The sequence below is a fragment of the Esox lucius genome, chromosome 23 (assembly GCF_011004845.1).
Source record: "Esox lucius isolate fEsoLuc1 chromosome 23, fEsoLuc1.pri, whole genome shotgun sequence".
Taxonomy (NCBI): domain Eukaryota; kingdom Metazoa; phylum Chordata; class Actinopteri; order Esociformes; family Esocidae; genus Esox; species Esox lucius.
Window position 1 is genome coordinate 8,537,302 of NC_047591.1, and position 16,471 is coordinate 8,553,772.

The following is a 16,471-nucleotide window of genomic DNA, read 5'->3' on the forward strand; positions in this document are numbered from 1 at the left end:
TATCTGTGCAGTCGCTAGTATAATTAATAAATATTGAGACAAATTAATATAGTCTTCAGCCTGTGGGCCCTTAAGGTGTGTCACCTCTGCACATTTTTCGAGGAGATATCTGAACGTCCTTCGGTGTGTTACGAGAGGAAGAGAGACCAATCCGCAGAAACGAGAGGGAGGGCGGGATGGAGAGACGTGCAGACTGATCGACAAACTGACCCGAAGACAGATCAAGTGAACTGGAGTCTGAGGAGAGAGAGCGATAGAGAGATTGTTCCTCTGACCTACCAAACGAGCGGCTGGCCACGGGGCAGAGATGGAGGGAGGATGTGAGTGTTCTTTATCATACAGCTGAGCCGCGGAGAGCAGCGAGGGGCCAGCTGAATGGGAGAGCGAGATTAAAGGGAGGCTGGTTTGTAGTCTGCATTCAATCACTGCAGTCCCAGAGTCCTCCTGCTGAATGCTGATCAACCCTCAATGAAAGGAGTCATGGACCAGCACTGCTCTCACTCACTCACTCACTCACTCACTCACACACACACTCACACGCGCACTCGTGCGCGCGCACACACACCCCCTGACTAGGTGCATGATTGTAGATCTTAGATGCTACAAATACATTGCCTATCTATGGGTGGCCACTCCACCCCCCCACCACCCCCCCCATCCCTGTAGGCCTGAGAAATGGTGTTTAGTTTCAGATGGAGTTCAACCTGTGAAATAACAGTGGTGTTTAAGGCGATAGTGTTGCTGTCCCTGTTGGGAATCCTGAGGGATTTTAAAATGTGCTTAATTGCAGTGATGCTTTGTGTGTGTGTGTGTGTGTGTTTGTGTGTGTCTATTTCGTTTGTATAGTTTTGGTGTATAATTCAGTGTAATTTGTTTTCCATTTCATCCCGGCATTTTAATTGATGATCATTCATTTCATTGTTCCAAGCCAGCATGCTGGTATTACAATAATGAATTATTCTGAAACACTAACACAGGGAAAAAGGTTGCCCCTCATGGGAAAACAAGCATTCTCCATATGCAAGTTACTTCAAGGTCAAATTTGGGGAAAAAAGGATATCATGGTTATTAAAAAACATACTTGCCTGCAACAAACTCATTCATTAGAGGATCACAGAATTCCTTTCAAAACACAGAGTTCTTTTGTTTTGGTGAAAGAAAATCAAGCATATTGTTAATTTTTTTTCTAATATGACAAAGAGAAACTAGAGGTCATGAGTAACATGAGAAAAAAAAGTGCACCAATTTGCATGTAGTTTGTGCTGATCTAAAGAGTTACCTAAAAGGTCAGTCAGGATTGATTTACCTCCATCTTGGACATCTTTGACATGAATCAAACATAATGATGAACCATTTTAAGTTTGGCTTTGATATCTTAACAAATCAGGGACTCTTATTTAACACTGTTGTTTATAATAACAATGATAATCTTATTCTCCCAGACTTAGACAGATTCAGTCTAAATGTGGTCTTTGGACTCATCACAGACTCCCTGAAGACTGAGAAAGTAATGTTCATGCAAAGAAAACATAATCCTGGTAGATGCATAACAGCACAGCATTATAATTTAGAAGTATTTTTTACACAGAGCTGAAATTGTGTTAAACAGATATTAAAATGTTGAGATCTGTGTGAACTGTCCTTTGAAACTGTATGTGTACTAGTGTCTGTGTGTTTATGAGTCTCTGTGTGGTTATTTCTGGTTTATTTCCCCCCAACAGTTAACTTTTATATAGTGTCATGTTGGAGAAATAATGCATATACAAACCATTATGAATGCTTAATTCATAATGGTTTGTATATGCATTATTTCTCCAACATGACACTAAATTTACACGGAGACTGAACATTTTAATGTCTATTGGTTTATTTGAAAAACATGGATAGCCATTTCAAAAGAAATGCAGAGTACAATGTGGTATATTGATCAAACAACTTTTACATGCTGTTTAAAAAAGTATACTCTGAAAATAGAGAAACCTGTTGAAGGTTCTGTAAAACCTTGATGGAAGTTGACTTTACAGAGAAAGTTTCAGGATGATCCCATGTTAGCTGTTTTACAAAAACTAAAAAGTCCCTGGATATTAAACTGCCTGTCTCTATTCCCCCATCTATCTTTATAATACTGTAGAACACAAACATCTCATCTTCACAACTGACACACAGCTTTGTATGATAAAACAAGCTCAGGAATCCCTTTCTAAGATCCATAAAATAAATAGATGCCATCTACTCTGTTAAAGGACAGCATTTAGTCACTACTGCATACTGTAAACTAAAGTCTGCATGGCAAAATATCAACTGTATGATTACAATTAGGAAGGAAGTTTGATCTGGTTGATCTACGTTAAGAATCACCTTTCAAGTTGTGTTTGTATTTGTATGCCCAAACACATTCTCATATTTTCGAGAAGGAAGCGCAGGGAGAGAGGGTACAGAAATGAAATCCCCTCCTAGCTGGAGTCAGTCCAATAGCCAACGAGGCGCTTCGCAGCTCAAACAGCCATGCTTCCCCGAAACAGATTGGACAGGCAGAATCTTTGCTTTTTATGATGCGAGGGCTTGCGACGAGAGTTGTCTCGAGAACGTTTCGGGGATTCTGGCAGCACTGATGGACCGCTAGCTCTCGTTGGCGCCTGGCTGCAGTGCTGTACAGTAAACGTGTTGTTGTGTGATAAAACGGTTCTTTGAATCCGGCTGAATCAGTGATGGGGAAAATGCCCACCACATCCTCCTACTGCGAGCGAAGGCGTCTGGAAGCAGGCCCGAGCTGCTCATTCCGGATCTGTTTCCCTACCAACAGCGTGTATTCTCTCAGCCCCGTACTGTATATAGATAATGAAGTGTCTCATGCTGGGCGGGCAGTAGCTGTGTGTGTGTCAGGATGAGGGCGGTGGGCGGTGAGCCTCAATCCCACCTGGTGGTTCACTGGGTTGGGAAGCTGCGCTGGCTTTTGCGGACCCTTATTAAGCTGGTTAAAAGACTTCATCTGAATCTCCCCCGCCAGGCCCAAGGGTAGGCAGTGTCATCAAGGTTTCCCTAATTTATTAAATCAATTACATTTTATGAATTACATTTGAGTCAACTCAGCTTGTTGTTGGCTCTTTCTCCGTGTGAACAGCTGTATGGTACTGTTGTGGACTAAAATGGACCTCTGTTTAAACCACCTGTTTGTGTGTGGGTGTGTTTCAGCTGGCTGGAACATGGCTGCCTGTCCCCTTGTGTTAACTTAGGGTCGATAAGTGGGTGGAGTTGCAGGGGACTGTGTGTTCTGTTGGCGTTTGAAGAAGGGATTTTGGCAGGAATGTGTGTGTGTGAGTGTCTAGGTGTAGATATTTGCATCCCTTCTATCTTTCAGGTGAAGTCAAGGTGGTTGGAGATGAATCTATCAAATTCTATTTATTGCCTGCCTTTACAATCTGTTCCTAATGTCCTGAAATGTCCTAATATAACTGAAGTCCTTTCAAAGGCAGTGATGGTACTGTAAGTAACAAAAACACTGTGTGTAAAGGAAACCTACAAAGGAATCTGGAATTAAGGTGGTAAAATGCAAAGTTTTCTAACATAGCAGCTAGAGCGGGTTTGAGCCAGAAACTTAACTCAGCACAGCTGTTTTACTTGTTACACTTGAAACTTAAAAAGCATGCATGAAACAGAATCAGTAGTACTCAGTCTCTCCTGTAAGGTGAGTCAATGGACTTTAATAATTGAGTTGGTTAGCTCTCTGTACTTTGCAGTCCATAAGAAATTCAGTAGGACATTTCCAAGAGATACAGTAACGAATGGATTTTGTTGTCGAAACCTACCTGATTCTCAGAGGACAAACGCAACAGCATTGCCTGCTTTCTATTTAGTGTTTTTAGTTGTTACCATGAATCTTGGTGAGAACCATTTTTAAGCACCCAAACATTGTTTTTTACCCTGCTGCTTCAGCACCTGTGCGACATTTACATTTTGTACTCGTAGCCAAGCAGTAAACATTCACCACAGCAAGAATCTACTCTGTTACGCGCAAGTCTCACAAACCTGGATTTCACGCCCAGCATGGAGCGTCTCTCCGAGAGACAAAGACCGGATGACGAAGCACATTTTATTGTACAGTTCTTGCCACACTTCCCTGAAGGACATTGTGTATGTCTGCATAATGCCGTTGAGTGCTTGTGGTGGATTTCTTATCGCAGATAATGCCAAGATTACTTGTGTTTCGGTGTATTGCATGAATGTTTAATTAATGGGCTATGCTCTGTTAGGTTTTGTGCCGTCTGGTTGGCACTTGACTGTGTGAGGTGAAGGAGGGTGCACCTGTGATCTCCCATCTTTGGCTGTATAGAGCCTGTACTGGCAGATAATGTGTCCCGTCTTATACTGTAGAGATATGTACTGAATTAAAGTCATTGGAGTGGCTTTATCTGCTCTGGAACACATTGTTATTTTGTTGCTGAGGGGCTCAGAGTTGTTGAGGCTTTTTATTAAGAGGGGAGGCATTTTGTATTTTTTATTGGGGGGGTGGGGGGGGGGGTTGTACTCAAGTGTCTCGTTATCTAGTCCTAACTCTTCCACAGAAACGCCATGAGGGCTACATGCAGTATGCAACGCCAAGAATTTAAGTGTTAATTAGCGAAATAATGTTTTCATTCTCTTCGCTTCTGTTTTTTTTTTCTCTCTAAGTCAAATCTAAATGGAGTCAGAATTTACATTGCAGTTCAAAAGAATGAAAACAGGAAAGACACTGAAATAGAAATGTCAAATGGCAGAATCCATACAGTAATTTCCCTTTCAGCAGTTTTCTAACACTTTTCTGATTATTTTTAACCTTGTTTATATTTTCATGGCGGATGAATGAAAATACAAACCCCTCGCCGAGCATTTGATTCAGCTGTGTCACAGATTAAGACGTGTGCATGAGGTGAACGGTTTTAGATGCGTTTGCATCCGAAGTGCAGAAAAAAGGCCAGCTAAAGCATTTCTTCTCGCAGAAAATCCTAATGAGCACACTTCTGAGACCTCGGGGGCCCAACGGCGTCGACACGAACGCAAAATCAATCACGCATTTCGGCCTTGTGTGCTCGCTGCTGTGTCGGACACTTGTCAAATGACCTGGTGCGAAAGACCGATCCTAATGCGTTTCTGGGAGCGCTCACAGAAATATAAAGCCTAGGAACGTGTCAATAATCTCGCTGTGTATTTAGTTGTATGCTTACCCATGTTAATCCATCTTCTATACTGTAGACGGAGGGTTCATTTTGCCGCAGGTCCGGACACATACATTTTAATCAGCTATCTCGCCTACCCAGCTGACTGCCGGGTGACAACAGGATTTGATAGAGAAAAATCATACATCGCCGTGCTGACGTTCGTTTTGTTCAAGCCCAACAAAAGCCGTCGAAGTGGGGATGCCATCAGCATAACGCACAGGCCTAAAGAATAACGAATACAGAGTGCAGACAGTATTCCGCCGATTCACATTCCCTAATGAGTACATTTTATTTGGAATAAGTCCACAATATTTTCATACAACTTTAGTACACTTTTGTGTATCAGACGTTATGTGAATAGTGGTGTCCATCTAATTGCGTTCTTGGCAATGAATCACATGTAGACGTTTCCGGTATGGACACACTTATTTTGATACAAATCCCAGAGGTGGAAGATGCCACACCATATATATTCTTCACACAGCCAAGTGTTCACAGTGTTTAGTTCAATAGAAAGCAGCTTCTAGTACCATCACCAGCACTCAAAGGAAACCGTTTGGACTCTGTACAACCAGTCATTAACAGTTAAACAGTGGGGCAGGTCTGGAGAGGTATTCTGCCTATAGCTGAAAGCAGCTGGAGACGCTCCTGCTCTTTGTTCTAATATGACACACTCTGCTCCATCTCCAAAGTGATCCTCGCCGTAATATAATGACACAACGACAGGCGCGGAAACGTTCTCATCTTCACTGAAGAAAGAAATAATCATTTCAAAGGGGAACTCTGACAGAAGGAGAGGCAGTGAGTGGCTCCTCTGTAGCAAGGTGTAAAAATAATAAAAACTAACTGCCACTGGGATGACGCGCTGCACTTAATTACAAGTCATTATCCTGCATCAGCCGGAGAGGCTGGAAGGAGAAGGAAGAAAAGCGGGAGGATTAGGAGACGGAGAGCAGGAAGGTGTTAAATTAAAACATGTAATGAAGGCCGAGAGAATAGAAGGAAGAGGAAAAGGAGGTGGGGAATATAGGGGAAGTGTAAGTTGAGGGGGGGGCGGGGCGCACGGAGTTAGCGAAGTGAAACACTCAACGAAAAGCCGAGTAAGACAATGGGGGAGAAGGAGAAGAAAACGAAAAGGGAAAAGCGTAACGAGAGTGGAGCAAGACAGCAGATAGGGCGGACGGAGGCAGCGTGAAGCAGCAGGAAGGGGAGGAAGTTCAGTGAAACACGTGATGAACCTCGGAGGCAGGAAGACGAGTGACAGAGACGGGAGGAATACAAAGAAAAAGGGGGGGGGGGTGATGAAGGGGATGCTGTACAGGACTCACATGTCAGCGTTGTGCTCTAGTCACAGGCCCCTGCTGCGAGGGACACAGTCAGAGATTATCAGACATGATGCGGTGGCGCAAAGGCAGGCGACATCACAGCCCCTCCACGAGCCATCACAACCTCCTGTAATACACGCCGTCACACGCCATCACAACCTCCTGTAACACAAGCCGTCACACGCCATCACACGCAGCAACAGCCCTGTGTTCTGTCTCCGCCGATCTTCATCCGTCTAGGCGCATTCACTAAAGATACGTGCTGATAAGTGCTTTCGGGATACTTTCCGCCTTTCTACAGAGGCAGGGTGGAGGGAGAGTGAGAATGTGCGGATGAAGAGTAAGATATCTTGAATCGGGGAAATAGAGACAGAACAATAGAAAATGAAAAGTAGTGGAAGAAAGTGAGTTGGAGAGAGAACTAGGTAGGTAGGGTATATCTTTAGAGAGGGAGAAAGAGAACAAAACCGTTACAATAGGATATATACATTATTTAGAGGGACTGTTCAGTATATATCATTTTAGCTAAATAGTGGCTCCCCTAATTTACACAGCATGGATGAATGAATTTAGTTTGATTGGGTAATGAATGCATATTGGTTGGCTACTTGAACATGGGGTTGATTAAACAACCGAGTGTCCTCTCTGTATCATGGCGGGCCAGTCCATCTCTGTGCCTCGACAGATGAAAAGGCTTAAGAATGAACTGGCGTTATTTGAAAGTGAAAACTGAACGTGAAAGTGAACATATGAAAGCATGCGCTTCAAAGTGACACCGACACCTACCTCCTCCGTGGGTAGTGAGCTGCTACTGCTATCAACAGACTTACCCTGCTGCACATTATGGTCTCCACCACATCTCAGCATCCTGGTCATGATGGATCCCAATTACCCTGGGAATGACCCCGCTCTGGAGTTAATTATGTCTTGTAGACTTTTCTCTGTTGACTAAAGGCCAGATTAAATCACACCTCTGACCCGGTTGCCAATCACAATTAGCCCTGCCTTGCACTTCTAACCCTCCCCGGAAGAGACCTGGGACTCCCGACACAGGCCCGGGTTAAAGGCTGAACAGCACGGGGGGAGGGCGTCGTACAGGAGTGTGTGTGTGTGTGTGTGTGTGGTTGATGGGCCAACAGCAAGAGGGTGTCTAAAAGGTCAGAGGTCACCTGGTTGAATCACTCAGGGACCAGTCGGGATGCTGTGCTGAAAGTGAGAGTTCATCAGTATTCATATATTTCATTAATGGCTAATGAAGGCAACACCTCCACAGTGGTAGGCTGAAATAATGTGCAATTAATGAGAAATGAACAGGAATTACTCAAATCTGCTTGTTTCCAGTGGAGCTTTAATACATGTTAGAATATAAACAGTTCCTCTAATATGGACTCAACTGATTGTTTAGAATTTTTTATTAGCTCTTTTTTTGCTTCAGGGCAATTCCACGATAACAGGATAATGTGTATACTTTGAATTCCAATTTATGCCAGACTACTTAAATAAACTGTACAAGCTTGTGCTCAGTGACTGTTTTTGACAGTTTGCTCTAAACATTTTTACAAAAAAACATTTGCAATAAGTTAAGTAACAGAATGTTAAACTTAGCGTTTTTGATGTGAACATGTTTTCCCAAAACTCAGTTGCAGAAAGAGTTGAGTGTCACCTTTAACTATATGTTTTGGAAAAATGTCAATTTGGGTATTAAACTACAAAAAGTGTATTAACACCTAACAGAATGACACAAATGAATGACAACAAGGGTCTCTGATCTGTATTTAACAGAAAGGTATCATAAAGGATATGACGCACAGTATTCAGTGTGATGTGTTCTGAATAGGTACACCAAGGTAGAACATACAGCTCCGGAACAAATTAAGAGGCCACTGCACCTTTTTCTTTCCTTTCCAAAAAAGTGGAAAAGGAAAGTTTTGAGTGAGGAAACAGAAGCGTTCAATTTGCAGTGGTCTCTTAATTTTAACCCTCCTGTTTCTCACTCAAGGAAAGGAAAGAAAAAGGTGCAGTGGTCTCTTAAAAAAAAATTCTGAGCTGTATGTTTCTAACACAATCTTTCCTGGTATGTTCTACACATTGGCTGTCAGCCTAATGATTCCATTCTCATTTTGTTGGACGGAAACACCCAACGCTGAACACTTCGCTAAGACCCGTCAACACTAAGGATGGTTTGCACGTTGCTTCATACCTCTGTAATGTTTATGTGCTTCTGTCCTGTTTTCTTTCTTGTTGTTTTGATGTCACTTCCAGGTCAGCTGGCAGCAGGGACGTGTGAGATTGTGATGCTGAACAGGGACAGCAGCCAGCCCAGACGGACCATCGCCAGGCAGACGGCACGGTGCGCCTGCAAAAAGGGCCAGATCGCTGGGACGACAAGGGCCATGCCTGCGTGTGTGGACGGTAAGCCTTGTTTTCCTCGTTTACCTGAACTTTGGAGGGATCCCTTTGGTCCATTATAGGAGTTTATAATTGGACATATTAGCTATTGAAATGAACCTGTGTCTCTGACACTGAAGAGACATGGTGTAATGCGTAGCGTTCGAGCTAAGAACCAGGGTCATGGAACAGCGTTATATAACGGGGTGTTTCAAGCAATTCGTAAGGGTTGGGATTGCATTTTGGCAGAAAGACTGTTAAAGGAGCTAAGCAACATCATGTCGGTAAGTCATATAGAACCTTCGATATGACTGATTCCAGGACGAAACCCTGAAACCAGAACAAACAGCATCATTTCTGGGCGGGGGGGGGGGGGGGTGTTCTAATGAAATTGAATCCTCATAATGGTCCTTTAGTGGAAAGATCACTGCCATATGATGGCCTTATCCCTTATCTCCCGTCTTGGTGGGTTTCACGTGAAATCACTCATATGCTTCACATTATCTGCTTCTTTGGCATGGATTCATCCGTGACAGGCTTTCACGTTCTTGTGGTTGTCAAGTTACCACTGTCACCAGTAGCAGTACTGCCTCCACCCGAAGCCAGTGTTATTGCTATTTTACTGACGCTCTTGTCAATATAGCTTGTGAGTTGGAAGACACACACGCGCGCGCGCGCGCACACACACACACACACGCGCGCGCAAACCTCACCCCGGGCACACTGCGTTGACAAAGGGTTTTGATATTTGTGTCACGGCGTGTGCCTGGTTTTCCTCTCTCCCCCCTAAAGCCACTGCTGTTTGTTCACAGACACACAAGGGAGTGGCCAGTCTGCCAGGGGAGAACAGGAGACAGCATAGTAAAAACAAAAAAAGAATCACATTTGAATTATTGCTAATCATATTGAGGCCTGGGCCAGCGCTGTAAAATGTCCTTCATTTCATAAGCAACATTAGGCTTTTTGTTTGACACCACGTCCTTCCTTAATGAGGAGGTGAAAATGAGGCCCAATCGATGGGTTTGTGCCTCCGTAATGATATATGCAAAACAATGGAAAATGCTCAAAGAACCTTCATTTGGGCGATCCTCAATCGATCTTTAATCCTGGGGATTAGCTCTTGTGGAGGATCATCCGGATGAGACTCATCATCACCAATGCAATCAGCTTCGGCAAGATGATCTTTCCAAAGTCGTCAGAATATTGAATCCTGGGAATGAAGAAGAATATGTTTACCCCCCCTGCATTTGCCGCTGCACTGTGTATGTGCTGCCGGAGTCCGGGAAGCAGGTTGTTCATGGACACAGTGAATTAAATCCGACAAGGTGCCCCGTTTCATGTTATGTCATACCATCCGTTCCACGGGACACAACAAACCAGGACAACGCAATCCTTCTTGGTCCAAATCTCAATTCCACACCGAAATATTCCTCTCAGCCCGGTTGAGGTGAATCCAATGTGACGCTGTCTTGAGTTGCATTAATACAGACTCCCCTTTATCTGCCATTTCACACAGTCTTTCTTTTTTTCTTTTCCTGTAACAATGTGTCAAGAGTGTCTGCGCTGATTTCTATCAAGGTGGGCGGAAGATGGAACAGGGCTGGACTTGTTAAGGAGTGTTGTTTTGAAGTGAAGGGGCCACTGCACTGATTACCTGAAGAGCTTGTCGAGGGGCCATGGACGGAGAAATGCTATCTTCTCCAAGGGGGGCCTGGGAGTGGAGAGGCCATCCTGTGGAGCGTGTAGGCTTTTGTTTTGTGTGGGGAGGGAGCGAGGGGTGGGTGTGTGTTGGCTATTGACATTGATTATACCCCTGGTTGCTGGCTGCTGAGTGGACACAGTGCTAATGATGTTGGCTACACATAGCACCAGACAGGGCCAGGAGACTGCGTCTTCCATTGGCCGGTGGTGTCCCATGGGAATCAGTGTAATCACGATACACTGTTGAACAGGAGGCTGAGTCCAGGTTAGGCGCTCTGTACGTTTGTAAGGTACAAATACGTCTGTCTCTGTGCTGGGTCCCTTCAGGATTAAGCAGTGTTACCGAAACGTTGCGATACATTTGACGGCACGTTTTTTCTGGGGTGTTTTTTTTTTTTTGTCATGTTAATTTCGTATAAAGCAGGGGGAGCTGAATGTCACAGGGCTCTTAGTTCAATGAGCAAAATCATTTGAAATATATATTTTCAAAGTCTTGTGCTCATAGGTATTTGCTCAGTTCGATTACAATGTTAAGCATAATACATCTTAAAAAGTGCTTGAAACAGTATCTGTTTTCTCAAGAGCATCATTATTAGAGACAGTTGTTGGTCTTAGCATGTCTCGGAGCTAAGATAGAAGAGTGTGTATTAGTCCTGTCGCTTGCTGTCTCTTCCTGTCTTGTGAAATGAAAATGCTTTGTCAAACAACAATACAGTCCCACCAGGATGTTGCGATTCTTCTTTGACGTCAACTCTTTATTTGACAAAGTATTGTTATTCCAAGAGACTGGAAGATACTCTATTAGGTGTTTACAATCCAGTCACAGTAGAACTGTTGAAACGGTGAAATCCTGATTAACAACACCTTTGGTTGCTTCCATTCCATCATAGGATCTTTGTCTGTCATCTTTGCTGAACAAAGCAACTCTATTCAGCCATATGTCGCAGAGTTGATATGATTGGCCATCAACCAGCAGTGGCTACAGATTTGGATTTAGAAAAATATATACCTCTCTGCTAGTAGGGTTTTTGGCGCTCAGCTTACCACAATCCCTTGTAACTCTCTACAATCCTTCATTCCACCAAGGAAATTGTTGGTGCCATAGTATTTATGCACTTTTGTATGTTTAATTGAGTTTCCTACAGTAGCTATCTGCCTAAACTAGACATCTATAGCTAGACTATTTGACTATGGTTTCAATATAGGGAGATATAGATGTAAATATATATTTTTTAGATCAAGTTACTCATCTGAAATGTTATGGTACATCCTTGTATGTAAAAATGTCACATGGGTAATGAAAACTTCATTTAAAAAAAGGCTTATTAGTTTAAAAATAGTCATTCTATCCCAAAACGAACACTGACACAATTATTTGGACACTACAGTTTGTTCTGATATCGGAATAATTGGATTACCACACACCTCCCCGTTCAGTCCACTCTGTAAGCGTGAGCTGCTTTAGCTGTTCTTGCAAGCACTGGAGCCAGTGCTGTGTGCTGAGAGGAGATTTAGTGCTGTGGTGATATAATGGGTTCCTGTTGTAGGCATCCTGGTGGGGGAGGCTAGTGTGACTGGTGAGGCTAGCAGTCATTCTGGGCAGGCTACAACTGCCCTCTGGGCTGGGAAAGGAGCAAGAAGGAAGGGCAGAAGGGAGGGAGGGTGGAAGGGGAGGGAAAGGCCACAGGAATACATATCAAAGCCCTGAGATAGTGAGACTTATTATCTTCCACATCGGGTCAGCATCTCTGTAAGAACATCACATGTAATGTTGGCTTGGAGTCTGATAGAGCTGAGTGTGAGGTTAAAGGGTTCCTGGCGGTCACATGATGAGGGACAGGTGGGGGAATTTGATAGTCAATTAAACGTGCCTTTTGGGGATTTATTTGGGCAGCTTTAGCGTATTTTCTGTTCGGTGTTTCTTATGTAACTGTGTTACAAAACTGCAACTTATTCTAACAGTCATTGGTAAAATAAAATTTGAACAACAAATCTGGAGAGGGCCTCTGCAAATAACAAACTGCTGTCCATTGAGATTCTGAACATTTCCACTAGCTCTCTCAACATTTCAACTCCCCAGAACATTGTCAGTAAAAAATACTGGAGAACTGTCGAGTGTTGAGCCTTCACAGCTCTTTTTGCTACCAAAGATGGAGAAAAACACTAACTCTAAGGAGTACACTTCGACTGACTCTGAATTTGTTTTCTAAACCTAATGCAATGTTATTTCTCTAGGGTAGTCACATCAAAGTCGTTTTTTGGTGGGTTTACAAAAATCATATTGTGTAGGTTGTTTTCTCTATGACAGGCAGAAATATAATACAGAAAGTACCCTGCATACTTCTCCTTTCGGGAATGTCTGCTGACATGTGACAGATGTTAGCATAGAAATAAAAAGTATGTGAGAGCCGTTATTCCCACGCACAGCTTTTCCCATCTATTAACTTTACACCCTTCTTTCTTTTTATTTCTGTTGGTGCTGAATCACACTTATTTACTAATAAAAATGAAAGAAAACAGGTAGAGTTGACAGGAATCTCTTCAGGAAATGTCTCCCCTGATAGTCCCCTGATCCAGTAATTATCTATGCATGACAGAATATAGTGTTCAGCTTAATGTTTAATATCACAGATGATATAGCACTAATATGAAAGCACCAGTCTTCCTCCTTTAACCAACTGCATTAAACACTTCCTGTTGCTACACATAACTTCCTGTTTCTGTGCCAACAATGATGCCTAGGTGTGCAATGTTTTCGAAGGTCCCGAGCAGTTGATAACATCAGTTGTTATTGATGTGTCCTCCTTCCATTTCTACTGTCCTTAATTAATAATGCTATATAATCCCTTTTATATTCAGTGTGTCTGTAATGCATGGACGTTTATAATGGTCAAAAGTAGGACACTATGTAGGAAATATGGCACAATTTAAGATACAATTACTGAGTGCTGCAAGTAGTTTAGGATTAGGTCTATATATGAAATAGTAGCTCCTGCATAAAAGTTTGGGCTTTTTCTCCACTTAACATCTTTCCTTTTTAGTGATGTATATCATAGTATCTGTTGCGTCAGTGCCTGTTTTGTCCCTGTGCTTTTTATGTTTTTCTTTACTGTAAAGAAACTTCTACTGTAAAGAAACTGTGGTTTAATGTTAGCACTAAGTGAAACCGTCAAAATTGATCCTCGTTGGATTAGTTTTTTATATAATGATAAAAAAATCCTGTATGTTATGCACCTCTCTCATCCCAAGCCTATATTAATTATTCATGTGTAAACTAAACTAATATGATACTTACAACACAATACTTTCAATAAAACACTACAGTGATGGAAATTTGAATTTGAAGCGACTCAACCAGTATTTAGAGTTAACACTACCAACTTAACTAACACATTACTTCAACCAACTTAACTAACACATTACTTCAACCAACGTAACTAACACATTACTTCAACCAACTTAACTAACACATTACTTCAACCAACTGAACTAACACATTACTTCAACCAACGTAACTAACAGATTACTTCAACCAACTGAACTAACACATTACATCAACCAACTTAACTAACACATTACTTCAACCAACGTAACTAACACATTACTTCAACCAACGTAACTAACACATTACTTCAACCAACTGAACTAACACATTACATCAACCAACTGAACTAACACATTACATCAACCAACTGAACTAACACATTACATCAACCAACTGAACTAACACATTACATCAACCAACTGAACTAACACATTACATCAACCAACGTAACTAACACATTACTTCAACCAACTGAACTAACACATTACATCAACCAACGTAACTAACACATTACTTCAACCAACGTAACTAACACATTACTTCAACCAACTGAACTAATGTGTTATGTCCCTCCTTCCTACCCCATGCGGTCGTTCATCCATCATCTTATCACCGTATGTAAACACCTAGCTCTCATTTCAGTAAGTGTTAACCACAGCGAGCACCACTGTCAGCTCATACACCAGAGAGTTCTTCTCTCTCCCCTCCACTGTCTCTACTTTCACACGCTCTCCTTTTTTCTCGTTATGGATTGGCTCTTAATAGACCTTGCTGTGGCTGAGCCATTTCCTACGGACTCTGTACCGCTCCATACCCCCCCCCCCTCTCTCTTTCTACCCTTTCTTGCCGTTCCCCATTCCTCTCCCTCTATCTTCGTTTCTGACATTTCTCCTGCTGGTGATGAAGCCCCAGTGGCATTCCTCCACATCCTCCACTGCGTGTCTCTCTCTCCTTCCTTCTTTTTGTGGCGTGCCGCAGTGCGCTTAAACGCCTGGCCCTGCTGCTCTCCGATGCTCCTTTTTACACTCCTCCATGATCTTGCCTCGATTGCGTCGCCTCCGTGCCCCTGAAAATGTGTAGCCGTAATAGGGAAGTAAAGCTCCTGGTGGGCGTGGGTGGGTGTGTCTAAAGGATATGTCTGTTTTGAAGGCCACGCGGTGGGAACAATTAAGAATTACTTCATATACTTCTTTCTTTAACCCCTCAAAGCCTCAGCTACGTGTTGAAACCTTGGGACTAGAAAGTTCGATCTGCTCACTGCATAGTTCTGAGATATTGATGTCATCTCACATGACCCTCACCTTGAGGTTACCTGAAGGGCAGACTATCAAAATCCTCTGTTTTGGTGGATCAAACTTTGTAATGTCAATCTGAGTTCAGCAGTAAAGTTTCATCTGCCCATAATATTACAATCACTTACATTTTAACAGAAAGGTGGATAAGTGTAATGCTAAAAAAGGGCACACGGTTTCTTCTTTCTAGTCACATCTTGAAATACATGAATTAATGTACAGTATGAATTTTGTATAGTTAATAAACTGCTCAAAGAAATGAAGGGGGCACTTAAATCACACATTGGGTCTCGATGAATGAAATATATTAAAGATATAAATTTTTTCTGTACGTTGTGTAATTTGTTGAGAACAAAATGATGTAACAACGGTCAATGGAAAATCTCCAACCGATTGAGGGCTGGATTCAAACTCCCACCGAAAATCGAAGTAAGCAACTGAAATCACAGGCTGTTCCAACTTGTGTGAATTTCATCACGGCAACTGATAATGTGACTCAGTAGTGTGTATGACCCCCACGTGCCTGAATGCACTCCCGACAATGTCTACGCATGCTCCCTATGAGACGGCGGATGGCGTCCTGGGGATCTCCTCCCAGACCTGGATCAAGGCATTAGTGAGCTCCTAGACAGTCTGTGGCACTCAGGGGTAGAGCTTAGCTTTCTCTCTCAAATTCTTAGCAAAGAAAACAACAAGATCCTGGGAGACACAGCAAACCTTGCGATGGGCACATATGGATGTGCCATCTTGGAGGAGCTGGACTGCCTGTGCAACCTGAATGGGCTGCAGGTACCGCCTCATGCTACCAGTAGTGACAAGGACACTAGCAAAATGAAAAACTAGAGAAGAATCGGTCAAGAAGGATAAGGAGAGAGCAATTGTCTATGGCCACCACCTGCAAAACCATTCCCTTTTTGGGAGTTGTCTTGCTGTTGCCTCTCCAGTGCAGCTGCACCAAAACAGGTGACATTGATTCACAATGGCTTATGCTTCCTAACCCGACAAACTGATATCCATGAAGTTTAATTGACATGGTTTTATACTGTTATGATTACGTGTTCCCTGATTTTTTTTAGCAGTATCCTGAACGACCGACAACATTGCCGAAGCTGGATGTTTTTGTTTTTATGTGGAGCAAAAGACAAAAACAGCAGTGTCTCTCAAGTGGGTCTGCTAAACAGGCTCTAAGGAAGGGTTTACCAACCTCTTATTCACTGTGGATCTAAATCAGAAACATTTTCATGG

The 16,471-nt window shown here is 42.8% G+C and overlaps 1 protein-coding gene across 2 annotated transcripts in view; it reads left to right on the top strand.

Moving 5' to 3' along the window:
* Window positions 1-16,471, top strand: part of tafa5a (TAFA chemokine like family member 5a) — a 111,720-nt gene that overhangs the window by 56,768 nt on the left and 38,481 nt on the right. For both annotated transcript variants that reach the window (XM_010886984.4, XM_010886985.4), the window contains exon 2: window positions 8,783-8,932. In XM_010886984.4, coding sequence (XP_010885286.1) covers window positions 8,783-8,932 — 150 coding nt within the window. The remainder of the gene's footprint in view (window positions 1-8,782; window positions 8,933-16,471) is intronic.